The 25260-nt window shown below is 51.1% G+C and overlaps 11 protein-coding genes across 11 annotated transcripts; 5 read left to right on the plus strand and 6 right to left on the minus strand.

Annotated features, from left to right (window-relative positions):
- The first annotated feature begins 279 nt into the window (after window positions 1–279).
- PSV08DRAFT_262813 (isoprenoid synthase domain-containing protein) lies at window positions 280–3027 on the plus strand. The gene is made up of 3 exons (XM_014229525.2): window positions 280–1766; window positions 1838–1992; window positions 2051–3027. Exons 1-3 carry the CDS (start codon window positions 516–518, stop codon window positions 2808–2810), a joined length of 2166 nt encoding a protein of 721 aa, XP_014085000.1. The 5' UTR covers window positions 280–515; the 3' UTR covers window positions 2811–3027.
- Window positions 3028–4667: 1640 nt separating this feature from the next.
- Window positions 4668–6515, plus strand: PSV08DRAFT_358643 (uncharacterized protein; the record flags this gene model as incomplete). The annotated part of the gene is made up of 2 exons (XM_014229524.1): window positions 4668–5397; window positions 5455–6515. The coding sequence occupies 2 exons, from the start codon at window positions 4668–4670 to the stop codon at window positions 6513–6515; spliced, it is 1791 nt and encodes a 596-aa protein (XP_014084999.1).
- An 86-nt stretch (window positions 6516–6601) lies between these two features.
- PSV08DRAFT_383602 (uncharacterized protein) lies at window positions 6602–7016 on the minus strand (the record flags this gene model as incomplete). Its single annotated transcript, XM_014229523.2, has 1 exon — window positions 6602–7016. Exon 1 carries the CDS (start codon window positions 6983–6985, stop codon window positions 6602–6604), a length of 384 nt encoding a protein of 127 aa, XP_014084998.1. The 5' UTR covers window positions 6986–7016.
- A 120-nt stretch (window positions 7017–7136) lies between these two features.
- On the plus strand, window positions 7137–9064 carry PSV08DRAFT_215086 (uncharacterized protein; the record flags this gene model as incomplete). The annotated part of the gene is made up of 3 exons (XM_014229522.2): window positions 7137–7815; window positions 7869–8497; window positions 8554–9064. Exons 1-3 carry the CDS (start codon window positions 7210–7212, stop codon window positions 9062–9064), a joined length of 1746 nt encoding a protein of 581 aa, XP_014084997.2. The 5' UTR covers window positions 7137–7209.
- A 204-nt stretch (window positions 9065–9268) lies between these two features.
- Window positions 9269–9872, minus strand: PSV08DRAFT_22925 (uncharacterized protein). The gene is made up of 2 exons (XM_014229521.2): window positions 9666–9872; window positions 9269–9610 (listed from the first exon to the last, which is right to left on the minus strand). The coding sequence occupies exons 1-2, from the start codon at window positions 9769–9771 to the stop codon at window positions 9336–9338; spliced, it is 381 nt and encodes a 126-aa protein (XP_014084996.1). The 5' UTR covers window positions 9772–9872; the 3' UTR covers window positions 9269–9335.
- On the minus strand, window positions 9794–11328 carry PSV08DRAFT_262854 (P-loop containing nucleoside triphosphate hydrolase protein). The gene is made up of 4 exons (XM_014229520.2): window positions 11192–11328; window positions 10510–11132; window positions 10130–10453; window positions 9794–10070 (listed from the first exon to the last, which is right to left on the minus strand). Exons 1-4 carry the CDS (start codon window positions 11276–11278, stop codon window positions 10037–10039), a joined length of 1068 nt encoding a protein of 355 aa, XP_014084995.1. The 5' UTR covers window positions 11279–11328; the 3' UTR covers window positions 9794–10036.
- A 299-nt stretch (window positions 11329–11627) lies between these two features.
- Window positions 11628–13623, minus strand: PSV08DRAFT_358647 (Aldehyde/histidinol dehydrogenase). The gene is made up of 3 exons (XM_014229519.2): window positions 13385–13623; window positions 12917–13335; window positions 11628–12863 (listed from the first exon to the last, which is right to left on the minus strand). The coding sequence occupies exons 1-3, from the start codon at window positions 13577–13579 to the stop codon at window positions 11675–11677; spliced, it is 1803 nt and encodes a 600-aa protein (XP_014084994.1). The 5' UTR covers window positions 13580–13623; the 3' UTR covers window positions 11628–11674.
- A 121-nt stretch (window positions 13624–13744) lies between these two features.
- Window positions 13745–15392, minus strand: PSV08DRAFT_398583 (uncharacterized protein). The gene is made up of 4 exons (XM_014229518.2): window positions 15174–15392; window positions 14911–15008; window positions 14158–14697; window positions 13745–14106 (listed from the first exon to the last, which is right to left on the minus strand). The coding sequence occupies exons 2-4, from the start codon at window positions 14955–14957 to the stop codon at window positions 13866–13868; spliced, it is 828 nt and encodes a 275-aa protein (XP_014084993.1). The 5' UTR covers window positions 14958–15008; window positions 15174–15392; the 3' UTR covers window positions 13745–13865.
- A 509-nt stretch (window positions 15393–15901) lies between these two features.
- PSV08DRAFT_243356 (uncharacterized protein) lies at window positions 15902–17490 on the plus strand (the record flags this gene model as incomplete). Its single annotated transcript, XM_014229517.1, has 3 exons — window positions 15902–16337; window positions 16405–16661; window positions 16717–17490. The coding sequence occupies 3 exons, from the start codon at window positions 15902–15904 to the stop codon at window positions 17488–17490; spliced, it is 1467 nt and encodes a 488-aa protein (XP_014084992.1).
- Window positions 17491–17936: 446 nt separating this feature from the next.
- PSV08DRAFT_262903 (RNAse P Rpr2/Rpp21/SNM1 subunit domain-containing protein) lies at window positions 17937–18714 on the minus strand. Its single transcript, XM_014229516.2, has one exon. It carries the CDS (start codon window positions 18571–18573, stop codon window positions 18076–18078), a length of 498 nt encoding a protein of 165 aa, XP_014084991.1. The 5' UTR covers window positions 18574–18714; the 3' UTR covers window positions 17937–18075.
- A 136-nt stretch (window positions 18715–18850) lies between these two features.
- PSV08DRAFT_262909 (P-loop containing nucleoside triphosphate hydrolase protein) lies at window positions 18851–21259 on the plus strand. The gene is made up of 4 exons (XM_014229515.2): window positions 18851–19313; window positions 19749–20165; window positions 20214–20574; window positions 20627–21259. The coding sequence occupies exons 1-4, from the start codon at window positions 19082–19084 to the stop codon at window positions 20931–20933; spliced, it is 1317 nt and encodes a 438-aa protein (XP_014084990.1). The 5' UTR covers window positions 18851–19081; the 3' UTR covers window positions 20934–21259.
- Window positions 21260–25260: the final 4001 nt, after the last annotated feature.

Here is a 25260-nt window from a genome sequence, read left to right on the forward strand (position 1 = left end):
AGTCTAGGCCCACACAACGCGAAGCGGAACTACACCGGCATTCAATTTCCATTCTCTTCTGCTGCCTGGCATGGTTCGCTGTGCGACAGCTTGTTGGGACTGCCGCTGGTCGGAATTTACGCTTTTGGTAGCTGATCGCTGTGAAACGCACTCCCACGCTACCAAGTGCCTGCCTATGCTCGCACACTAAGCGCTGCATGACAATGTGTAGCAACTACAAGGATGTCTATTTAAAAGAACTAGTTGGCCTCCAAAGTTTATATCGCATCACCATCGAACCACCGTTCATAAGCCACCATCATCGCCCATCGAAAGCAATCCGTATGTTGACTACCATTCCTCAAGCGGAATCAAAATTTACAAGCGATCTCACGTTCATTATTGTCATTAATCTCATCTTGTTGAGCTTGTATCCTTTGGTCTACTACAGCCTCTCCTCCACCTCTCCCATCTCCACCTACAGGCCTCAACTCTTCGCCGGTAACGCAACAGTCGTTCGAGTTTAAAAAGACAAAATGGCCCCTTCATACGACCAACCCTACTCCGTCCTCCTCGACAGGAACATTTACGACCCGGACAACCTCTGCGAAGGAATCGATCTCAGGCGCCACCATGCTGCCGATCTTGAGGATGTCGGTGCATTCAGGTGTCAGGAAGACTGGCGCCGCTTAGTTGGACCTCTCGAGAGGCCCTTCCGAGGTGGCCTTGGCCCACAGTTCAGCTTCATCACTGTTGCTGTGCCCAACTGTATTCCCGAGCGAATGGAGATTACCAGTTATGCTCTAGAGTTTGGCTTCATCCATGACGATGTCATCGATGAGCACATCGAGGATGCCGACTTGAGCGACATGGAGGAGGGCTTGGAGCAGGGAGCCAAGACCGGCAGCATCGACGAGCGAGGTGCCTCTGGCAAGCGTGTCATCGCTGCTCAGATCATGCGCGAGATGATGGCAATTGACCCTGAGAGGGCCATGGTTGTCGCTAAGAGCTGGGCTGCTGGAGTCCAACATTCTGCCAGGCGAGAGGAGTTGACCAACTTCCAGACTCTTGATGAGTACATCCCCTACAGGAGTCTCGACGTCGGATACATGCTCTGGCACGGCCTGGTCACCTTCGGATGCGCCATCACCATCCCCCCTGAGGAGGAGGCACTGTGCACCGAGTTCCTCACCCCGGCCCTGTGTGCTGCTTCGCTCGTCAACGATCTGTTCTCCTTCGAGAAGGAGAAGAATGACGCCAACATCCAAAACGCAGTCTACATTGTCATGAAGGAGCATGGATGTGACGAAGCAGAAGGCCGAGAGCGCCTCAAGGCGCGTATCCGACAAGAGATGGCCAAGTTTGTTCAGATCGTCAAGGACACCAAGACGCGATCTGACCTCTCTGACGATACCAAGCGATACATCGACGTCATGCAGTACACCCTTTCTGGCAATGTTGTTTGGAGTGCCCAGTGCCCACGATACAACCTCAAGGCTGAGTGGAACGAGCTCCAGATGCTGCGAGCCAAGCACGGTGTAGCCAAGTACCCAGCAACCTTCCCACCAGCCGATGGCTCCATGGACCACATCTGGAAGAAGGGTTCGACACAGGGCGAGTCAAAAGGCGAGAAGAGGAAAAGGCAGAGCGTGAACGGAACTAACGGAGTGAACGGCACCAACGGTGTCAAGAAGCCCACCATCTCGAGAGTTGGCGTGGATTCACTCCAACTGAACGAGGTAGTCTCGCTAGCTCTTAGCACCGACCTCCCTAACTTGACCACTGATGTAAGTTCTCTATAACGTCTTGTCAGAAAATCGATACCTCCACAAAGACGGTAGCTAACAATGCATCTCAGGTCGTTCTTCAACCCTATGCCTACATCACTTCCATGCCCTCAAAGGGTTTCCGTGACCAAGCCGTTGACTCCATCAACAACTGGCTCAAGACCCCTGCTAAAGCCACTAAAAAGATTAAGGAGATCATCAACATGCTCCACACTGCATCCCTCATGTTAGTCCCCCTCTATTCTAACATCCCAAAATGAACTCTCTTCTAACCCCACCCCCAGGCTTGACGATCTCGAGGACAACTCGCCCCTCCGCCGCGGCAAGCCCTCAACTCACAACGTCTATGGCGCCTCACAAACAATCAACAGCGCAACCTACCAGTTCACGCACGCTACCGCTCTCGCCGCCGGCCTCAGCAACCCTGACTGCCTCCGCATCTTCAATGAGGAAATCAACGAGCTCTACGTCGGCCAGAGCTACGACCTCTACTGGACCCACAACATCATCTGCCCGACCTTCGGCGAGTACCTCAGGATGGTTGACATGAAGACGGGCGGTCTCTTCCGCATGCTGACCCGCCTCATGACTGCCGAGTCACCGCTCAACGGCCAAATCTCCGACTCTGAGCTCAACCCGCTCGGCTGCCTCATCGGCCGCTTCTTCCAGATCCGCGACGACTACCAGAACCTCGTGTCTGCCGAGTACGCGCAGCAAAAGGGCTTCGCCGAGGATCTCGACGAGGGCAAGTACTCCTTCACCCTCATCCACTGCATCCGCACTCTTGAGGCCAATCCCTCACTCGCCGGTGAGCAGATGCAGCTCCGCGCGCTGCTCATGAAGAGGCGCGTCGAGGGTAAGCTTACCAACGAGGCTAAGCGTGAGATCCTCGATACCATGAAGAAGACGCAGAGTCTCGAGTACACCCTTGAGGTGCTCCGTGAGCTTCACACCAAGCTTGACAACGAGGTTGGTCGTTTGGAGAAGAAGTTTGGCGATGATAACTTTGCGCTGAGACTTATGATGGAGATGCTTAAGGTGTAAAGGGGAGGCTTATATTGACTGTATAATGAGGTGATAGAGCGCGGTATGGCAAATTGGCAAGATCTCCTTGTTTTTTTGTTTTGTTGGTTAGTTTGCTTCGCTGTTCAGAATGTTGCGTCTGCCGCCCCATATTAGACAAATCCAGTGTCAAAAGCTGGTTGGCGTTTGGAGGTGCGTTTGTCTTATTCTAGGATTGATTTGAAATGCATCTCTGTTTAAAGAACTTTATTTTTGAAACATGTGAGCGCTCCTTTGATTGAATTTCTGGTCTACTTTTGGCCGACACATGCGTCTATGTTTCTCTTCAGTTCCTCCTGTCTTGAGGATTGACTTTAACACTTTGTTCAAGATATCGTAGTCTTTCGATCTTGATGTATGAAAATTTGTGACAGTACTATTTCAAAAGTGTGGCTTAAGGTTGCAAAATCCAATACCAAAAATTTCTCTTTTTTTTACTGAAGAACCTACCTATCGCCATACTCTAAGCTGTAATCTAGGAAGGCCAGCCATTGGAGATTTATAGGGCACCTCTTGGGCGAAACAAGCCATAATTATTTGGATAGTGCACATAGTTTTATTCGAACCTTAAGTATGTCATGAGAGATTCATCTCAATTGACCTTGATATTTTTTGGTGCCTGTCTAAAAAAAACACTTCATGCTACCGTCTTATCCTTTGATTATTCTGTTATTCATAAAGTAGGGAGATTCCAAATTCCAATATAATATACACCTGCTTCATACGTGTTTCATAATTTCACTTCAGAAATCTTATCGTGAGAAGAGAAAGGGAATCGTGTTGTGGCTAATAGAAAGCAAAAAATTAAGACTCCTGATGAGCATAACAATCACAAATATTTGAATCTTGACTCTAAGCAACTAGTGTCTACTTGTAGTATTCCAGCTCTGATTAGGGATTGGCAAGGCAGGTTAAGAGCATGAACAAAGCCAGCCTGCTATAGTAAAGAAAACCTGGGCTGGCGGCGGCTTTGTCTGGACAGCCCGAAAATGGCCATGCAGACCCGCAAATGTGGAATATGAAAATAGAGTTGTGATGACTGAAAATGTTAGTATAGATATCAAAATTGAGCGCAACAAAAACTCTTAATATCTATTTAGCAATAAGTTTAAGCTATTGTATTATTTCAATATAACAACGTATGCTTCTGGTTTCAATCGCTCAACCCTTATCTTCATAGACGTGTACTAAGAACATACTTTGAGCTTCATCCTCCAAACCAAAAGACAGGTTCTTCACCCACTGCCACCGCCAAGGTCAAATGATAAATGGCATGAAGAACTTCTGTTCTTAAGGGAAACTCACTTGCGAATAGACCCAGTTTTAGAGGTTAATTTTTCTTTTTCATGCGCTTCACTAAGGGTTGCTTTGGGGTACCATTTCGAGAGTATAAAGCTCTAAACACAAAAAATCCCAGGGGGGGACAGAAAAGTTTAGATACAAAAACTATAACTAGTTTATATGATTGTTTTGCGCAAAAGTAGCATGAACGGAACACAGCATGAAGCAGAAATTATTGCAAAAAGGTTGCCTGTTCATGGGTATCACTTTAGTGACCTTACCGTCATTTTTTGAGGCCACAAATTCAGCCTTGCTATCTATAGTAGTACGGATCATTCCAGGATTCACCTAGATTAGCTTCGGGGGCCTGGCCGATCGTAGTGGGGGACGCCTAAACCCTTGACCTATGGTAGTACACAGCTAACTTTGGCCACCATCGCATTCGCACTTACACACGGGGGCCATGCTACGTATAATGTCCTTTTCAGCCCCCTGCAGGCGGTTGAATCACTCAGTACTAGCAGGCTGTTGTTGTTCTTCACGATCATCTTTGTCAAAATGACATCCTCAAACGGCTACGAACGCCCTCCATACCACGACGAATCCTTCCAACCAAGCGCATCACCAAGAGCGGTTTCGCCACTCCAGAGTACTTCCGGGCAGGAGAACGCATACGATGCCTCGAGATATGATGTGAGCGCAGAGGCGTTGCTAAACCCCGCGCCTGCAAAAGAGCAGACTAATGCAAAACACAGCGAACAACAACTGAGCCACTCCAGAGAGCTACACATCAGAGATTGGTATTGGGAGTTTATTGCTGCAGTTTTCAGTATTGCATGCGTCATTGCAGTCATCATCATTCTAAGGAAGTATCAAGGAAAATCACTATCCAGTTGGCACTTCTATCACGACATCACGCTCAACACACTGGTTGCCCTGCTCTCGACCCTTTCCAGGACTGCACTCATAGTCCCAGTTGCATCATGCATCAGCCAGCTCAAATGGATACACCTTGTAAGCTCACCGCGGCCTTTACATGAGTATCAGATCCTCGATGAAGCCAGTCGTGGGCCATGGGGCTCGCTGACACTTATTTTCACCCTCCATTTCAAAACCAAACTGGCTACGTGGGGTGCCCTCATTACCATTGTATCTCTTACCATGGGTCCACTGTCGCAACAGCTACTTTCGTATCCTTCAAGAGAGCATCCCGAGAGATCTGGGGCTACCTTTTACAGAAATCAAATCTATGACACTGGCGCGGGCTATGGTTTAACACAGGCATCTAGTAAGACATCCGTAGTAGACCATCAAAACCAAGACTACTTGCTGATTCGATATTTAGCGAGAACGATGGACCCTAAGATGCAAGGCGCTATTCTCAATGGTCTGTACAATCTCAGCGCACCTATCCAAGTTCAATGCCAGACTGGTAACTGTCGGTGGGAGGATTTCACAACTTTGGCCGTAACGAGCGAGTGCAAAAATGTCACATCAAGCAGCAACATGAGTTGTGAATTCTCTCGAGGGACTAGTAGTTGCAACTACACAACACCGTCTGACTTTTTCATTTCGTCTTATTCATCCACCTCATCGGGCGATACCCGTTCGACTGGATTCAACAGCACCGCACTTCCACCACAAACAACCAGCCACCTTGGCGAATTACTCAATAGCACCTTGTTAAAATTCGCCGCCGCCAAAATTTCGACGCCATTTACCGACGAAAATCCCGACATTACCGAGTGTAGCATGCGCTGGGTTGCTCGCCTTGTCCAAAACACTACCTTTTCAAATGGTACCTTTCATCCTGGCATTGCCAAAGACTACGAACTCATCGGTGTTGTCAACCCTTTCGACTCAAATCACTGGGTCACCTTTAACGTCTCCGACGAAAGCGGGACATTTCCTGGGAACAAAAGCTTCAGCGTTCTTCCAACTGACAACACTAAACTTATGGAATTCCTCAACATGGTGTTTTCCTCTTCAAAGAAAGACCTTTTCGGCCTAGTGCTGAACAACGTTACAGACTTCACACAGACTATGAAAAGCATGAGTGATAGTATTACATATGCTCTTGGTCAAAGTCCAACCGGTCAGGAATTAGCAGGCGAGGCAATTACATTCGAACAGTATGTGTATGTCAATTGGGGATGGATCATCTTGCCCATTATTGAGGTGGCAATGGGTATTGCCTTTCTCGTTGCTACGTTGCTTCAGAACTGGAGAAAAGGCGTAGTGGCATGGAAAGGCTCGGCTATCATACCTCTTGTTACCGAGATGGAGGGTTGGCATAGTGGGGAGTGTAGAGCAGGGTCTGCTCGGGAAGCCGACAAGATGGCGAAAGGAATGACAGGTTTGTTGGAGAGCAAAGAGGATGGTGGTCAGATATTCAGACGTGTATAGTAGTGTCCTTTTTGGGCTAGGAACAAGTACAACAAGGCAATGATGAGCAGCACATCACGCATACGCCGTGAATGACAAGGGTGAAATTAGTCGTTTCCTACATAGCCCATACCTCTCCTCCACCACTCCCAGACACCTAGGCTTTCCATCTTTGCTCCAAAATCTTTTACAGTGTCCACTTCCTCTAGCTTCCCGTGCGTGATGCCACTCTCTGGTTCCTTTCCGCCAATTTCTTTCTCGGCAGGCTTCTTGACCAGTTGGAAATCTTTATAGCGCAATCTTTGGACGTTCGCAACCCAGTCTCTCACACCAGTCTCTGCGCCTTGACAGTACATAATGCCAGGGCATCCGCCACTGCGCAACAAAGCGTAAACATTGCAATTCGACGCTGCCGCTTTGAGTTTGGCGACTTTCTTGCGCGAAGTAATGTGGTGCGTTCGAATCAGCGCATTGTACAGCTGGTGAGACATTCCATTGATTTGAGTCGTCCAAAAGTCAAGGATGGCATGTACGAGGCTGAGTTCCCACGACCTATGATATATGTGCAAGTACGATAGCGCACGTGACGTCACTAGCGTCAAATGATTTTCCAAGAGCGCGGAAGCGCTATGACGTGCAGGCAGACTCAAGCAAAAGATTTGATCAACGACCGTATGGATCGATTCCGCATACATATTGACTCCACCGGAAAGTTATGAAGACAACTCTGATACAGAGAGTTGCCGCCCCATCGCCGTCGGTTTTGAGTTTCCTGCGAGCTCAGGTCAATAATGTCTTCGCATCGCCTATTGCGCTATGCGCCCACACCACTCGGCAATGTCGCGGTTATGCTATCGGCAGTCAAATAGGCAGAAGCCCAGGAAAATGTTCATTTGGAGGAATTACAAGTCACTTGCAGAAAGGGGGCTTTTCTAGCAACAGAAGATGTGTTTCCACTAGGTGCCTGATCGAACACAAAGCATCTCCTCCACCTCAGGACCGTTCGCTTGTTCTTCGACACACCCCACCCACCTCGTTGCAGCATGTCGATTGCTTTACCTATCGGTCGTTTTCCACAACTCGCGCCAACAATGGATGGAACATTTTCAGCAGTGCAAGGATGCGAAAGCTGGCGCAGTTACAACCGCCGCCGCCTCCACCACCAGACGACTCGTCCTCTGGCTCTTCAGGATTTGGAAGTAGTCTGGGACGTATTATGCGGCCGACCAACGAGCTAAAGATGCGCTGCACGGAATTGGACGAGCATGGCAACGTCACGCTTGTCAGTGGAGAGTTTAAGAAGAGCGAACTGATCGCAAAGGTATGTAAAGCGAATGGCATTTCAACATATTGTAGCTAACGATCTGGGAATAGTACGGTCTTCTTCCGCGCGACCTTCGCAAAATCGACTCCTCGCTCCTCCCGCATATTCTAGTCCGACCATCTGCGATTCTCATAAACCTCCTCAATCTGCGGGTATTGTTGAAACACAATCGGGTCCTCGTATTTGATGCATACGGTACTACAGATTCGAAATCGCAATCGGTCTTCATGTACGATCTCGACTTGCGACTCCGTCAAAAAGAATCGACCCTCAACGGCACCCTTCCATACGAGTTTCGCGCACTAGAAGCTGTCCTAATAAGTGTAACCTTGAGCTTGGAAAAGGAATTCGAAGGTGTCAGCGAACCAGTTGTGAGAGTCCTCCGGGAACTCGAGGAGGACATTGACCGAGACAAGCTCAGATATCTGCTGATTTACAGTAAGAAGCTGGGTAGTTTTGAGCAAAAGGCAAGATTGGTTAGGAACGCACTGGAGGAATTACTCGAGGCAGACGACGATCTAAGCGCCATGTACTTGACTGAAAAGGCAGAGGGCAAGGTACGACAAGACGATGACCACACCGAAGTTGAGATGCTCCTGGAATCGTACCACAAGGTCGCCGATGAAATTGTACAAGCAGCCGAGAACTTGGTTTCGAGCATCAGGAACACAGAGGAAATGTATGTACCCTTTCCTTTTTCAGTCACTCCATAGCGTTACTGACAGTATTGTGCAGTGTCAAAGCTATTCTAGACGCCAACCGCAACTCGCTCATGCTTCTCGACCTCAAATTCTCTATCCTCACCCTCGCAATCACAGCCGGTACCTTTGTCGCAGCCCTCTACGGCATGAATCTCAAGAATTTCATCGAAGAATCGGACTACGGTTTCTACGGCATCAGCGCTTGGTGCTCCGTGTTTGGCGCTCTCGTCGCAGTTTACGGTTTGCTCCGGCTGCGCAAGGTCCAGAGAGTTAGCATGTATGGACATGGTCCTGGCGCGCTTGTTACGCGGGAGCCAATGAGACCAGTAGTAGCTGCAGGAGGAGGTGGATGGGGTCTTGGAGCTTGGGGCGGAGGCAGCAGGAATGGTGTCAGTAGAGGAGACAGTATTATGCATACTGGAGCGGATCTAGCTGGCATGCCAAAGCGAATGGATACATTTGCTAGTGTCCTAGAAAGAGAGAGGGCAATGGCACGGAAGATGGCAAAGGGTGATGCCAGAGGAGACGACGGAAAGAGAGTTTGATATGGGCTTTTTTCTCCGCTTTTTTTTCTACTCAGCTCTTTGGAAGACTCGTTGCAGTATTCTCTCTCTCCCCCCCCCCCTTTTTGGCTACGTCTCTGCTCAGATATCCCTCATCTGTTTACGCTACATGTACGATTATTCCTGGGGATCTTTGTCGCATAGCGTTTGGCGTTTGGGAAGACATAGGAGAAGGAACACATATTAGACTAGACACGTTTACATCATTATTGTACGAGTACATGTACACATCCCAATATTACTTGAACTTATTCTATGCACCAATAGTCCGGTCCATATCTTTACTTCCCCCATATCCCTGCTCCCGCCTCTGCTTCGCTGCGCCTTCGTCATCGCTAGCTAACGCCTCAATCCCTCCAAATCCCGTGTTTGCCTTTGCATCGCCGCTTGATGTCGTGGTCTTGCCGCCCATACCACCCTCCTGGATGCTTTGGCCGTAGCGGATCTTGTCTGCAGGCGTGATGCCATGCGTGTTTGGGGCGCCGGGGTCGGCAGTCTTTGCGTGGACCGATGTGCCTTCTGCAGAGTCTGTTGGAAGGGATGGGATAAGCGAGGTATTTTAAGGAAAATCGGGGGAACATACTGCTCAATTGGCCGTATTTCTTGTCATGTGGTTCAACATATGTGTGGATGCCTTCGTATTGGGTTTGCTCGCCGCCAGCTTCAGTGTCCATGAGTTTGTCTGACATGATGACGAACGGGATATAGTTTGGTTGCGGTGAGACGCCACGAGTATAGTAGTTGATTCAGAGGGTATGTGTGGTATGTAGTGTAGTTGAAGCTCGAGAGCTCAAGATGTTTGGGTAGGTTCGATAATAGCTTATGACGTAACTACCAAACGCCGGTACGCGAAACGCGCTCAACAACGCCAGAACACCTCACGCTAAGTCTGCCTATGCCGGATTCTTATTCTACTTATTTTGATAATGCTGCCCGGCGATACTTTCCCCTCTATTATGCGGAATCGAAGTCTAAGCCCATGGAGTAGCTGCGGTGATTGTTAGTTTCATATGTGCATTGCAAATGCTTCATCCAATCTTTACATACCTCTCGTATAGCCTCATATACTTGGCGACAAACGCCTCAAGGTGGAAAATATGCTTAGCACCCATCTTACACCTGTGCTCATAGAAGGCCGCCCATTTGATCACCTCTGGCTTCAGTGCATCGTCCGTCTTTGGTATGAGTTTCCAGGTAAGGGTTTTGATGATAGTTGTCGGGTCGATGCAGTGCGATAGAAGATCGTAGAGGGAAGCGCGAACCTGGAGGAGCCGTTGAGGGGAGCGCTCTTCGACGATTTGGCGGGCAATCTGCTCAATGAGCGCTTCCCAGTCGGGAGGTGGGATATGTGTCTGATCTGTAATCTTCTCACTATTACGGTGTTAGTTGCAGCTATTGAGCGCATAAAGAGGAGATAAAGGGCGTACTTTTGAGCATGCACTGCTTCAAACATCAAAAGTGCCTTTCGGAGGTTGCGTCCGCTGTCTTTTGCTATTCTCTGGTGTAAACTTTCAACATCCTTCCATCCTTCCTTCTTTCCCACTTTGCTCAGCACATCGCAAATCTCAGCCTCGGTAGGCGCTGCAACTCTGACAAGCAGCGTTCTACTTCTGATGGGGGCAATGATATTGCTCGTCGAGTTTGCCAGCAGGATCAATCGCAAGTTGGGACTGTATTTTTCCATGGTTCGCCTCAACGCGGCCTGGGCATCTCTGGTCAGATGGTCGGCCTCGTTAATAACGACAACCTTGAACCGCTGCTTTGCGCCCAAGTCAACCTGCTGCGTCTGCGCGACCTCCTTGAGCAGGTCTTGCACCACTACTCTGTCATAGTTTCCAACATCTGATGGCGTAATTTCGAGGTGGTATACGGAAGCGACAATGTTGAATTCGAGCTTGCGGTTCGTAGTAGTTTGGAAGACACGTGCATCGATTTTGATCTTTTCTACACCGGGGCCATAAAGTTCTTTAAGGGTTGCGACAATACGCGTCTTCTTGCCTGCTCCAGAAGGGCCGTATACGAGGAGATGGGGGAAGTCGCCGCTTTGTGCCTATAGTGTAATGCGTTAGGCACAGCCCGTATGCGAAGTGCTCTCCTTGGATTCCTTACTAGGGCTCGCAGACGATCTGAAAGCTCAGGATGATAGCTGAGCGCTTCAAGGTTACGCGGCCGATGTTTGTCTACTAAAAGCGCCATTGGGTGATTGTGGTTTGTGAGATTGTTGGTAGGAATGTAAAAGTTGGCGCAGCGTGCACTGGGCAGACGCGTCGACGCGTAAAGTGGTCAATGGCTTGGCATCCATTGGCAACCACAGTCATAACCCGCCCGTCAGGTCACCAGCTTGGTTTGCTGTATCTCAAAAGTAGAAAATCAATAGCCTTAGCTCGCATTGTACAACCCTAGATATCATACACTTGGCCCTCTCTCCTCACCGCCCGTTACCTGAAGTTATAGTGCAACAAGCCCAGGGCCAGGACCGACCCCACCAGCCCCGCGACACCATATCCTTCCCTTCAAGAGTTGAAATTAGGTATACTCGTTGAAATATATGAAGCAGATGTCATGGCATTGTCAATAAGACGCAACTCCCTTCTACAGCCCCAGAACCCCCTTCAACCCTCTGACCTTGCCCCTCAAGTTTCCATACCCCAACCACACAATTCCCTGCGCCATATTCCACGCCTTGACCCCCGCACCCTCGCCCTGCAGTGGAATATCCATCGGAGGCGGAATCCCTGTCTTGATCCCTGCCCATGCCCAGCGATCCCTTGTAATACTCTTTTGATTGCATAGACTCCTCAGTCCTTCTTTTCCTGCGAAACGACCATAGCCACTGCCCTTTGTGCCGCCAAATGGCATCTGCACCATGTAGTAGACGGCAAAGTCGTTTACAGAGACCATTCCGGCGTGCAGGGAGCGCACGACAAGCTCGAGGTCGCGATTGGAAGAGCCAAAAACCGAGGAACCGAGAGCGTACGAGGTACTATTTGCAATGGAAATGGCGTCTGTGACGGATTCGGCGCGCATGAGCAGGAAAACCGGTGCAAAGAGCTCCGTCTGGGCGATTTTCATGCTGGGTGTGACGTCGACTATGAAGGTAGGACTAAAGTAATGGCCTTTAGGGAACTCTGGGTGAGTATGACGCTTTCCGCCTGCCAGGACGCGAGCACCGTTGTTGACGGCATCTTGAATGAGATCTTCAAGCTTGGAGTAACCGGCATCGGAGATGGAAGCGCCAATGTCAATTGGCACGTCAGAAGAAGTGTGCAATATGGAGCCAGGACGTAGGGCACGAATCTTCGGTGTGAGGTACTCGATGAGGCGATTATACACCTTTGGAAGTGCAATGACGCGCTCGATTCCGATACAGTTCTGGCCTGCAGACTGGAAGGTGCCTCGCATGAGGATGCTGGCGATGCGCTTAAAATCGCTGTTTGATATGTCGTCGAGAACAATGGCCGGGTCTTTTCCCCCGAGTTCGACACACACTGGTGTGAGCGCCTTTGCGGCCGAGGCACAGACGTGATGTGCCACTGGGCGTGAGCCAATGAATGTTATATGCGAGATTGATGGATGCGAGGTGAGGTGGTCAGCGACGTCAGGCCAGCAGACAACGGATTGCACAATATCAGGCGAGTGACCACACGCTTGCAAAGCACGGGTAGCAATGGAAGCAAAGTATGAGGACGACCAGGCGGTAGCTTCAGAGCCTTTGACAATGACGGCGTTGCCGGCGAAAATGGAGGCTATGACGGGGCTGATGAGGTTGTGAAAAGGGTAGCTAGACCCATGTTAACTGGAATGCTTCACTATTAACGGTCAGGCGATACTCACTTCCAGCTCACGCAAGCCGCGACGACACCCAGCGGTTCGTAGACAACTTCATTCCACTTGTACATCATGAGGAAGTTTGTGTCCCTCTTCTCAGACTTCAGACTGTTCTCTCCATGCTTGATTGTCCACCTCAGCTTCTCCACAGTCACGAGTATCTCACCCAAACTGGCATCCACCATAGTCTTGCCGGAGTCGAGGCAGGCAACCCTTGCAATAGCTTCTTGGTTTTCGAGAATAAACTGGAGCATTGTACGCAGTACCTTGCGGCGCTGGCGAAAGCTTGTCTGTGCCCATTTCACCTGGGCGTCTTTGGCTTTGGCGATTGCACGGTCGATACCGTCTGCGGTGGAGGGGTTGATGCGCCCGAGGGCTTCACCAGTTGCGGGGGCGTAGCATTGGATTAGCGAAGAGCCAGAAATCTAGAACAAGTCAGTTTGCATTTGCAAGTTTTGTGCCGATTTTCTGTACCTTCAATCCAGGCTCATCAAGCACTTTCCCCTTCCATCCCTTCTCGGCCTCCTGGGGTGTTTCGACGGTGTATTTGACCGGCTCTTCTGGATCCGCACGGCACGTGAGCCAGATGAAAGAAAGGGCAGCTATCCAGAGCGTGCCATACAAAACAACATTGAAGTCATTGTCAACGCGTGCGGTAATACGATCCATGCTGGCAGGCTGGCGCGCATGCGGCCAAAAGTCGCGTATGTCGCTTCAGGAAAATGCAACGTTGGACCCTGGCACAAAGCTTGGGATTGGCGCTAAAACGCGTGGTCATCTGCAACCGATTCGAAACCATGACTTCACACGTCGTTTCAATCAATACAAAGCTCGTCTTAACCCTTGGTATATGTATTGGTATCATTCATCCGTTATTTATCATTGCTATACATGACTGCCTATGTGCTTCCTCGCACTCTGACAGTCGCTTTCATTCACAACGCCCAATCCGCACTTATTTTGCGTTGTTCTTGGGCGCATCCAGGGGAGGCCCAGTAGGCGTGGTGTAGCACTTGGTCATGCCACCGTCAATGACAAAGTCAGTTCCGTTAACAAAGCTGCTCTCGTCGCTGGCAAGGAATAGGACACCTTGAGCCTGCTCAATTGCCTCGCCAAAACGGCCTGTGGGGAAGTGGACTTCGCGACGGTGACGCTTCTCTTTGTCGTCACCGAGCCAGTCTTGAAGGAGAGGTGTGCTGCGTTGGTTAGCACTTCAAACACCCAACATGGCACATGGGGAAGCTTACTTCAATGGTGCTGGGCACAGCGAGTTGAACCTGAAGCCCTCACGTGCGTGGACCATTGCCAGTTCCCTGGTCATGGCCAAAACAGCGCCCTTGCTTGCTGTGTATGCGAGCTGTGGTGTTGCGCTGCCCACCAATGCAACCACACTGGCGGTGTTGATGACGCTCGTCTTCTTCTTGCCGTGCTTTCTGAAGCTGTTGACTGCGTGCTTGCAACCAAACCATACGCCCTTTACGTTGATGGCTTGGGTCAAGTCCCAGATCTTCTCAGGCGTGTTGACAGCATCGTCGTCGTTGGCGTGCATGATACCTGCGTTGTTGAACAGGACATCTACGCCACCCCATGAATCCACGTGCTCAATCATAGCCTGGACATCGGCTTCTTTGGATACATCGCTGACCTTGGTCTCAACTTTCTTGGCCTCTGGAACCACCTCTTTCAGCTTGGCAGCAGCCTTTTCCAAGGCCGGGCCGGAAATATCAGAGAGAAGGACATTGGCGCCCTCCCTAGCAAAAAGAATGCCCGTCTCAAGACCAATTCCACTGCAAATCGTCAGTATGTATGTAATTTTGGATGTGGGCTGATGTATGCGTTGCGACCATGCGCCATTGCATGGTAATGAATGCAATGTGTCGTCCAGCAAGCAAAACAAGTAGGAAAAATAGAACTCAGTAGCGCCATAAACCCGATACGAAGGAAGAATTGAGGATATTGATGGGGATCGTGGCATATGCAAATGGAAGATGCTTGCTTACCCAGCGCCTCCGGTAATGATGCAGTTCTTGTTCTCCAGACGGCCCATGTTGAATTTCTCGACTCGACGCTTTTTCAGGTACTGGGTGTAGCAAAGAGGCTGCAATGGTGTCAATGGTTGATGCGGGCAAGGCAAAGTTTTGTGTCAAGCTGTCAAATATGACTAATATAAACTAGACAAAGCGTCATATGAACAGCACACTGCATCGTGAATGGGGCAAGTATGCCAGCCGACGGGCAACAGGGACGACGACTCGGCACTTACCTTTAAATTGGAGGTTGGAGTATGCACTGGCGTATGAGAGTGTCGGCGGCTTCAAGGAGACGAGGGAGGGGAGATAGTGGACGGGTAATCACGGGCAGTGAACCGGTCATTCAGACAGTCACGCGTCCGAGAATCGGCCCAGGGCATTGATAGTCGACGATAAGGACTATTAGAACGCGTTTGCTGCTGTCATGGCTGGGCGGGCTTTGTTGGAGCGGTGGACAGCTTCACTAGGGCAGCCTTGCTTGAATGGCTTGAGCATACCTGCACCCTTGTTCCGGACGGCCATTCTACGTGACATGAGAGTGGGTTGCCCCGCCATTCGGACGTGACGCGCAGCCCTGTGTGGTAAGTCTGGCGTCTCGCGGCTTATCACGGGAGCGGCATGGGGAGCTATCTTGTCGCATTGGGTATTGGATAGGGACGTCGTGCAGGAGGAGGAAAGATAGGAGAAGGGCGGAAAATGCAATATATAGTAGTAGTTGTGCGTCTGCACGCCGAATCCATGATGTCGCCAGCCCGCATCGCATCATCACCCCTCATTGGCCCAAGCTCTATCGCACCCGGATCGCCTTTGGCTGCATCAAGCCCTTCCTCACGTCGCGTGCCTGCTTGAAAACCTGATTGCGCCGGCGCTCGTATTTTCTTCCGCTGACCGTCCGTCAACCCTCCTTCTCGCTCACACCGACTCTCAACACCTGGTCCTCTCTGTCTCGCCCCTCGACATCATGCCCGCCGACTTTGACCCCTCCAACTTGACGGCCGAGCAGTTGCCTGAGCTTCTCAAAAATGACTTGTCGGTCAAGGTCGCGGGTATTGACGTTGATGGCATTCTACGTGGAAAGCTCATGGCCAAGAAGAAATTCCTCAGCATTGCCAACGAAGGCTTCGGCTTCTGCAGTGTCATTTTCGGCTGGGACATGCACGATCAGACATACTTTAAAGAGCTGGCCATATCCAACAAGGAGAACGGCTACCGTGACTTGATCGCCATACCGGATCTCACATCGTTTCGGAGGATACCGTGGGAGAACAATGTACCTTTCTTCCTCATCAGTTTTTACGATCCCGACACCAAAGACACTCTAAGCGCATGCCCAAGAAGCCTGTTAAAACGTACTGTCGACAAGCTCAGGGACAAAGGCTATGGTGCCATGGCTGGAGGTGAGTCGCATGCCAGAGGAAGATCGGATACTGCACGTCGTTAATGAAGCTGATGTGTTTTGCCCAGCCGAGTACGAATTCTACCAATTCCGCGCACCTCAAAGCCACGATGGATCAGAAAAGAATACTTCGAGTACAGCTTCATTTTTGCGCAACAATCCAGTCGACGCCCTGCCCAGCCTTACAGAAGGCATGTTCGGGTACAGCATCACCCGGCCGGTCCACAACCAAGACTACTACTATAGTATCTTCAACACCTGCGCCGAGTTCGACTGTGGTATTGAGGGATGGCATACCGAGTCAGGTCCTGGAGTCTTTGAAGCTGTAAGCGATAACTGCTCCACTTTGGTATATGGAGTTCATAACTAATACGCCCTAGGCCCTTGAGTTTGGCTCAATCGAGAGAATGGCAGACAAGGCTTCCCTTTTCAAGCTCGTTGTTAAGTCTCTCGGGTCCAAGTATGGAATAACACCATGCTTCATGGCAAAACCCCGCGAAGGCCTTCCAGGTAACAGCGGGCATATGCACGTGTCAATTGTAGACGCCGATGGCAAGAACTTGTTCTACCGCGAAGAAGAGGACAAGAATGCGCCCTACTCAGACATCCGATATCTATCAGACCTGGGCCGGCATTTCCTTGCAGGCCTCATCGACGGTCTTCCAGACATTATGCCCATCCTCGCGCCTAACGTCAACAGTTATAAGAGGTTAGTTGAGAATTTCTGGGCACCCGTCACTGTATCATGGGGTCTTGAGCACCGCGCCGCCTCCATCCGCCTCATCTCACCCCCTACCTCCTCCCCGAAAGCCACTCGGTTTGAAGTCCGCGTACCTGGTGCAGACACGAACCCTCATTTTGTACTTGCCGCCATTTTGGCACTTGGCTGGCGAGGTATCGAGAAGAAGATGGAAATCAGCATACCGCCCCTTGGAAAGGGCGAGGACGTTGGTAGTAAGTCTGACAAAGGCGAGAGATTAGCCAAGAGCCTGAAGGAGGCAACAGAGCGCTTTATGCGTAAGGAGAGTGTTGCTAGGGAAGTGTTTGGAGACCAGTTTGTCAACCACTTTGGCGGCACAAGACAGCACGAGATCAGGCTTTGGGACGAAGCAGTGACCGATTGGGAGGTCCGGAGGTATATTGAGACGGTCTGAGCGGCGAAAAGAGAAAATAGATATCTCAGGCGAAGCTTAGTTTCTTCGTTAGATTACTGGGTACTTGTGAGGATATGATTCCATTGGATATCTTGATATGTAGCTGTGTTTTGGAATTTGAACCAGGGCTGTGGGCCACTATCAGTCTTTGGTCTCTTGCTGTAGCTGATTGTCGCATGATTTCCATACGCTTGTATCGATGGGCAGTGTGCTATGTACCGTATCGAGTATAGTCGTAAAAGAGCTCATGAGTGCGAGATGGTGCATAGTGATCATAGCTTGCTCTATCGACTTTGAGCTGGACGCCCGCCGTCTTGTCCAAATTGTACGCCAGACATTTTGGTCGTGGTACGATTTTGGCTAGATGATCGTGAAGTGCGTATGTAGACGTCACGATTTCTGTGTATAATAATGGTGTTGTACGGTGGTGAAAGCGACTGTTGGCCTAAGTGACGTGTGGAAATTCAAGTCGAGTAATAAGACGGTGGCCGCGTACAGAGTAAGGTCTTTGACAGTAGGTAGTGGCAAAGTAGCGAAATCATGCTGAGGTGAAATAAATTCATCCTGGCAAATATCAGTCCACACTCATTCCGTCCCCGTAAGCACCGGCTTATCCTCCCCAGTCGTCGGCGTCTCCTCCGCACCCGCCATTTCTCTCTTCCCCTTCTTCACCTTTGGTGCCGCGCCGACTGGAAACCGTTTCTGGCCGGCACACACACCGCATGTTATAACCAGCACATCAGCCCAAGGCTTCTTGCCACCTTTGCTTGCATTCTCAATCCTGTGCGTTGCAGTGCGCCCGGGAACAAGGATGCTGTTACAGCTTTTGCACAGTGTCCGTTTTAGAGAAACAGCAAGACGTAGTTGGCCTTTTCGCGAGACTTGCTGGAGGTCGGAGCTGAGTGAGAGTGCAAGTGAGAGACTGTTTGGCGACTTGGGGGTTGGGTGTTTGCCTCGTGGCGTCTCAGTGACCTCGGCCGTTTGCAAGGTCAGGTACGTGGCAGCTTGGTAGAGAAAAGATGAACGTGCGTGCAGGTGCTTGTTCGGAATGCCTTTTGCTTTCGGGGCTTTGACTTTGCTCATGATGCTATCTTGATTGTCTAGCAAGCAAAGTACGAAGGATGTGTTGGCTGCTTGCAAACGATGCAGTGACTCGGGCCGTTATTTTACTCGCATTCCATGTGTTTGTTTGCCCACGTGCGTGCGCCTAATTGTTACCTCATTGGCCAACAATGAAAGACAAGAGGGTTGCTGGATTATGATTTCTGAGCCGTCCGTTTGTGGCTTAGTGGCGCGCCCAGCCAGGTGTCCCAAGCTTTTTGCCTAACATGAGCGCTCAGCGACCGCTCTTCTCCACCGTCACCACCATCTAACCTCACCGACAATCGCCCTCGACGTCGACCTCGCGTGGCTGTCACCCCTTCAAACAATTACCCGAGCTCCTTGTTCTCGTTGTTCCTTCGTATAATACTAAGCTTACCGGCACACTATCCCACCCGGCTTTGTCCCATCATCAGCCTTGCTTTGCGACACGCGCAAATCATCAACTCTACCCTACACCCAACCTTCAGTTACCAACACATAATCCATCATGTCTCACGAGGAGGATCTCATTGACTACTCCGACGAGGAGATTCAGCCCACCGAGGCGCCCGCTAACGGCGGTGCGGCTGCGGCCAAGGGCGGTCTCGCCGCTGGTGATGCTGCTGGCGACAAGAAGGGCAGCTATGTCGGCATCCATTCTACCGGTTTCCGCGACTTCCTGCTCAAGGACGAGCTCGTACGAGCAATTACCGACTGTGGCTTCGAACATCCTTCCGAGGGTTAGTCTAATCATTTCCCCTCAGCCTTATCCACCTACAAGCGTCTGTCCATCTACGAAACGAGCCATGTCTGTCAAAAAAAAATGAAAGCGGCCATGGTCTGTCTATACGCGAGAGAAGTGGCGAGGGACCCAGCGCCTTCCGCTACGTACGAGCCTCGACACACATTATACATGTGTTTGCACCGGTACATGCATCAAGAAGCCTAGCGGTGCCTGGACGGCCCGCTTCAATGGTCCTCAGGGACTGGTTTCAGTGGAGGAGCGCATGCGGTGGATGCATAAGAGGGGGCGCTCATGGGATATTGGGAGGATAGACAGACTGGCACGCGCGCTAGATGGAGGATCTCGACTACACAAGATGGATGGACGCTTCGATCCCTACGCTTCGTTTCGACCGCTTTAGACTTATTCTGACATACTTTGTGCCCTACAGTCCAGCAAGTTACCATCCCCCAGGCCATCCTCGGAAACGATGTCCTTTGTCAGGCCAAGTCTGGTCTCGGAAAGACTGCCGTCTTCGTTCTCGCAACCCTCCAACAGATGGACGAGAAGCCCGAGCCTGGTGTTGCCACCATTCTAGTCATGTGCCACACCCGTGAGCTGGCCTACCAGATCCGCAACGAGTACAACCGTTTTGCCAAGTTCCTGCCCGACGTCAAGGTCGGTGTCTTCTACGGAGGAACCCCCGTACAGAAGGACATTGAGCTCCTTAGCAACAAGGACACGCACCCCCACATCATTGTCGGAACACCCGGTCGCATCAACGCCCTTGTTCGCGACAAGCACCTCCGTCTTGCCAATCTGAAGCACTTTGTCCTGGACGAGTGCGACAAGATGCTTGACCAACCTGGTTAGTAACTTTGTCTTTGTCCACATTATGCCTGCTAACTTCCTCTAGACATGCGCAACGATGTCCAGTCCATTTTCCGTGCCACTCCCCAGCACAAGCAGGTGATGATGTTTTCAGCTACGCTGAACAAGGACGTGCGTGTTGTTTGCAAGAAGTTCATGCAGAACCCGCTTGAGATCTACGTCGACGACGAGAAGAAGTTGACGCTGCACGGTCTTCAGCAGTACTACGTGAAGCTTGATGAGAAGGAAAAGAACCGCAAGCTGAACGACCTTCTTGACAATCTGGAGTTCAACCAGGTCATTATCTTTGTTCGTTCCACTCTGCGCTGCTCTGAGCTTGACAAGCTTCTGCGCGAGTGCAACTTCCCCAGCACTGCTGTGCACTCTGGCATTAGCCAAGAAGAGCGGTAAGTTTGAATTATTCGAGCAAGATTTTGGCCAGTACTGATGATGTTATAGTATCAAGCGCTACAAGGAGTTCAAGGAGTTCCAGACACGTATCTGTGTGTCGACGGATATCTTCGGACGTGGTATCGATGTTGAGCGCATCAACGTAGCGATCAACTACGACATGCCCGACAAGGCGGATGCATACCTGCACCGTGTCGGTCGTGCGGGACGTTTCGGAACCAAGGGTCTGAGTATCTCATTCGTGAGCAGCCCCGATGACGAGGCGGTTCTCAAGTCGATTGAGGAGCGATTCCAGGTCGAACTCCCCGAGTTCCCCGAGGATGGAGTCAACTCTGCCACTTACATGGACAACTAAGCTATTTATCTTTCTTTTCTTCTGTTCACTCTGACCCAAGCGATTGAAAGTTTGCAAGAAAGAAAAAAAACAATATATGTTTTATTGTCTAGTCCTTTGGGGAAAAAAACGAGCCGTTATGTCCGGGACGGGTCTTGAGTGATAGGCAGGACAGGTTTTTGGAGGCAAAAAGGAGAGCAACTTAGCGAGCGGTATATGTTTGCGTGACATGTGATTGAGTATCTTGTTAGTGGTTGAGTGGATGATGATCGTAGCCCTTTGTGGCTTGAGACGCAGAAGTGAGAGAGATAGGAAAGAGGCAGAAATTGACATGCATGAGCTCTTCCTGATGTGGACTGATGGTATGCGGGTGATTGGTGTGTGATTGTCTGTGTGATTGACGTGACATGCCTGTAGGTGGATTGATTGGGCAAGAGCAGCATGTTTTTATTTGTAAGAGTTGCATTACGGTGCTCCTTGTCGTCCTTGTCGTCCTTGTCGCCCATTTACCTTTTTTTACGAGAAGTACTATCGTGTGGCTGGTAGAGCGAAGTAACGTCATCTCGCCAGCAGGAGAGCATAGTACTAAAAAAAAAAGGGGGGGGGGGGGGAAGGGGGGAATGAAACGGTTCTATCCAGAGTCAAACGAAGACAACAACCTATTATTCCATGTATAATCGCATAACACATATAACAGCAAAAAAGAAAACAAGTTGTATATTCCGCGGCCTAGTTATTCAAACTTGGCTTTATTTCTACGAACAAAGGAAAGCGATAATAGGCCACACGACAATCACGAACGATCATCCCTCCCGCCCCTAAAAAAAAGGTGGCGCACGTCACAAGAAAAGTCTATGTATTAGCAGAACCACAAGAGACACACACACACACGGTGGTTTAAGTCATTATATGCCAACATGGGGCTCAGCAAACCAAGCTCAGCTCAGCTGCAGAAGAAGAAGAAGAAGAAGACGTCAGCGGCGGAAGGGCATGGAAATGACCATGTTGATTAATATTTCTCCCCCCCTTTCAGTTGAAACACACATTTCCATCGACGCATTCCGCGTCTCTATGTTGCCCGAAAAGTTGATTCGAAAAACAATAAAAACTGATAGGTAACTACCCCCAAATTTTTTGTATTTTTAACGCGAAGACTAAAGAAGGGGAGAGAGATTTGACCATGGGTCAAAGGGGGGTTTAAACTTGAGGACAGAACGAGAGAGAGAGGGAGGCTATAAAGTTTAGTTAAGGGTAGGGTAGGGGGGGAAGGGGGTTGGAGGTCAGCATGCTTAGCGTGAAAAGTAAGCGAGATCCCCTTCTCCTCTCCTCCCCCCCCCCCCCCCCCCCCAAGAAAAAGAATTAATTGTCAAATGTCAAATGTGCGGATGTGATGAATGGGATGGATGATCCGCAGAAGGCCGCAGGCGTTTTTTGTCGGGAAGGGGTGGTGGTTCAGGGTTCCCCCCCCCCCGGAGGGAAAGGGTGGGAAAGGAAAGAGACAGAGTTTATAGTTTTATGATAATGATGGTAATTCCATTTTCAATAGACAATATTGGAAAACCCGCTCCCGCTCCCGCGCCCCTCCGGGGAGATAGGGAAAGGTATCATTCTTGTCTTCAGCGTTTGCGCGTGCGCGCGCGCGTTCGTTTGCAAAACAGGGTTTAGGGAGATGGAGGGGGAGGGGTGTAGTTATGGGATGGTAGGGTGAGGATTGCAAGCGGGAAGAGGGGAACGGGGAGGAGGGTGGGGGGATGAGGAATCGATATATTAAGGCCGGTGAGTTGGGTTCGGACGTGAGAATTCGGACAAGGGGAAAGAGAGTATGAATATGAGAAGATTGCGGGGAAAAGAGAGGTGAGAGAGAGAAATTTGTTTGGTCCCTGTTTCTGGTGAGTGTGGATTATGTGGATTAGTTTTTGTGAAAGGGATTCTTTCTAATACGTCAATATGGCGTGTTTGTAAAACGGCCGACCGAACGAACGGACTACTACTCGGAGGAATATGTACATGGGTGATGCGATGGGCCTGAATCTCCACCCTAAAATTGGGGAGAGTGGAGTGGGGGGGGGGGGGGGGGTCTGCTTTGCTGCCTATATCGAAATGCAGGTTTTTTTCTTCTTCTTTCCTCTTTCTATTTGCAAAATAAAAGAGCCGGCGCAATGATGTGTGCAGGATCTACACCGGACGACGGAAGAATACCCACTTTGCTGTACCGACACCGACGCGTGCGCGCACATTTGGGCATGGCCCTTGTCCGGCAGCCACGTTCAGCATTGCCGGGCGGTTGTTGGTGCCGCCGCCACCTGTCAGGAACAAGACAAGAGCGAAAAGTTGACTCGCTTGGTGGTGGGGGTGGCAGCCGCCTCCGCCGAGCAAAGGTAGGCAGGGGCACCGGAAACGGGCTAGGCAAAGGAACACAGGCACAGCAGAAGAGCGACAAGCATGGGTAAGCAAAACAGCTATCGTGGAAGGCGAGGCCAGGGGAGGGGGAGGGGGAGGAGGTGGTGGAATCAAGGAAAATGGCAGCTTGTCATGTTTCAATTATGCAGTGGATGGGATAAAAGGTGAGGATGGGAGCTTGGCAAGCCGACGTGGCACTCGTGCGCCACCGGTCGACTTTTGGGACGCGATTCAAAAGAGGATGTGCAGTGATGGGCAACGTACAGGTTTCTATTCCGAGATTGCAGTGCTCATTTCCTTTGCCATGGTGGGCGATGGCGTTCACGCATTAGCGCGCAAAGTAGGTAATTGCTGTGGGGGCCTTGCAAAGATGATATCAGCCTGGGTCCCTGTGCAATAGGGGAGGGAGCTATAGCAGGCAGCGGCGGCGGGCAAACAGCCGTTCGATGGACGACATTTGGTTTCGCAGTTGCAAGTACTCTAGTGTATCGGATGAGTCGCGTTGGGGGCGGGAGGCGTGCTGCTAGACCGGGTGGTATAACTTGTTTCCTCTGCACTTTTGGCTTGTCTCGGCTACGGGGTGGATACGAATACGAGCGCTGGCACCCCCCGCAGGGTGTAATAAAAGTAGTCGACGCGCGGATAGCCGTTGTTCAAGGATCAGAGCAGGCGATGTTGTTGTTGTTGTTGTTGTTGTTGTTGCTGCTGCTGCTGTTGGTGTCGCAGCCCTGCAGCCCTGCAGCCCGGCAGGGAGTTGTACTTACTGCGTACTCTACTAGTCGAGCTGGATCGGGCAGTGGGGCGGCCAGACTCGGTCTAGAGGGAAAGAGCAAAGGCTCCTCCTTCCTACCTAGCCACAAGGACAAGCACCAGCACCAGCACCAGCACCAGCACCAGCACCCCTCCCTCCTCAAGCGAGATGTCGATGACGGCAGTGGAGTGGGCCTTGGTGCAAGGCCTGGAGGCGATGGGCGTGTAGGCGACATTGCGCACCACAGAGGCACACGGGCGAGGCAGAGGGTCGGAGGCACATGCAGCAGAGCAGAGGTAGAGTAAGTGGCAAGCAGTGGATGGTTGAGGCGAGGGTTGCGGCAGGGCTTGGCAACATGGGCCATGGCAAAAAGGCACATGCTGGGGCACGGCAGGCCGATCGCTGCAGCTTATCAGCGGCGGGAGTCCCAAGGTCGAGTAAGTGGCAGGCGGAAAGTAAGTATTGTCGAGAGCGAGTGTGTGCTGGCACCAGGGGCCCCGACCGCCGCAGTCGTGGTTCTGGTATGATTTTGCAGATGCAGGCGCGGCTCGGCTGCGGGAAGCCATGGGAGCCGTGCGTCGTGGTGCTGTGAGTGCAGTGCAGCGCAGCGCAGTGCAGTGCGCATGCCTGTGCCAGCGTCGGTGTCGGTGTCGACGGTGTACAAGCAAGCGACTGGCATGATAAGTGGCGGCGGCGCGGCGGTTATGAAGGTCCGCAGTGTCCGCGGTGGGTAAGCAAGCAAGGGCAGGACGGGAATCAATATCCAGGGCCCTCTGCTGGCTGCTGGCTGCTGGCTCCTGGCGCTGGGCCCCTTTTCCGAGCGACGAGCGAGTGCTGCGACTGTGACGGCTGGCAACCGTTGGGAGACGAGGGGCCTTGACAGCGGTTGCACGGCGCCAGTTGGCCGGAGGCACAATGGGCGTTGGGACGGGACGTCTTGGCCCACGCAGCGCGAACGTCGACGTCAGACGCACGGAGCTCTTGCACGCCGGCCTGCTTAGCTGCGGCTAGGTGCTGACGCCGGGGGGGACGTGAAATCAAAACGTACCCAAGTGTCTACGGGCGCACCGTATGTATTGATTCATGTATGTATGTACGTACGAGCATCTGGCCAACAAGTAGGCAGAAGCAGACTGCGAGCACTGCGACACTACACAAGACGTGCTCGTGTCAGGCTGCTGCTCCACATCCACCGAT

Source organism: Bipolaris maydis (genome assembly GCF_028858645.1).
Source record: "Bipolaris maydis strain C4 unplaced genomic scaffold PSV08scaffold_2, whole genome shotgun sequence".
Classification (NCBI taxonomy): Eukaryota; Fungi; Ascomycota; class Dothideomycetes; order Pleosporales; family Pleosporaceae; genus Bipolaris; species Bipolaris maydis.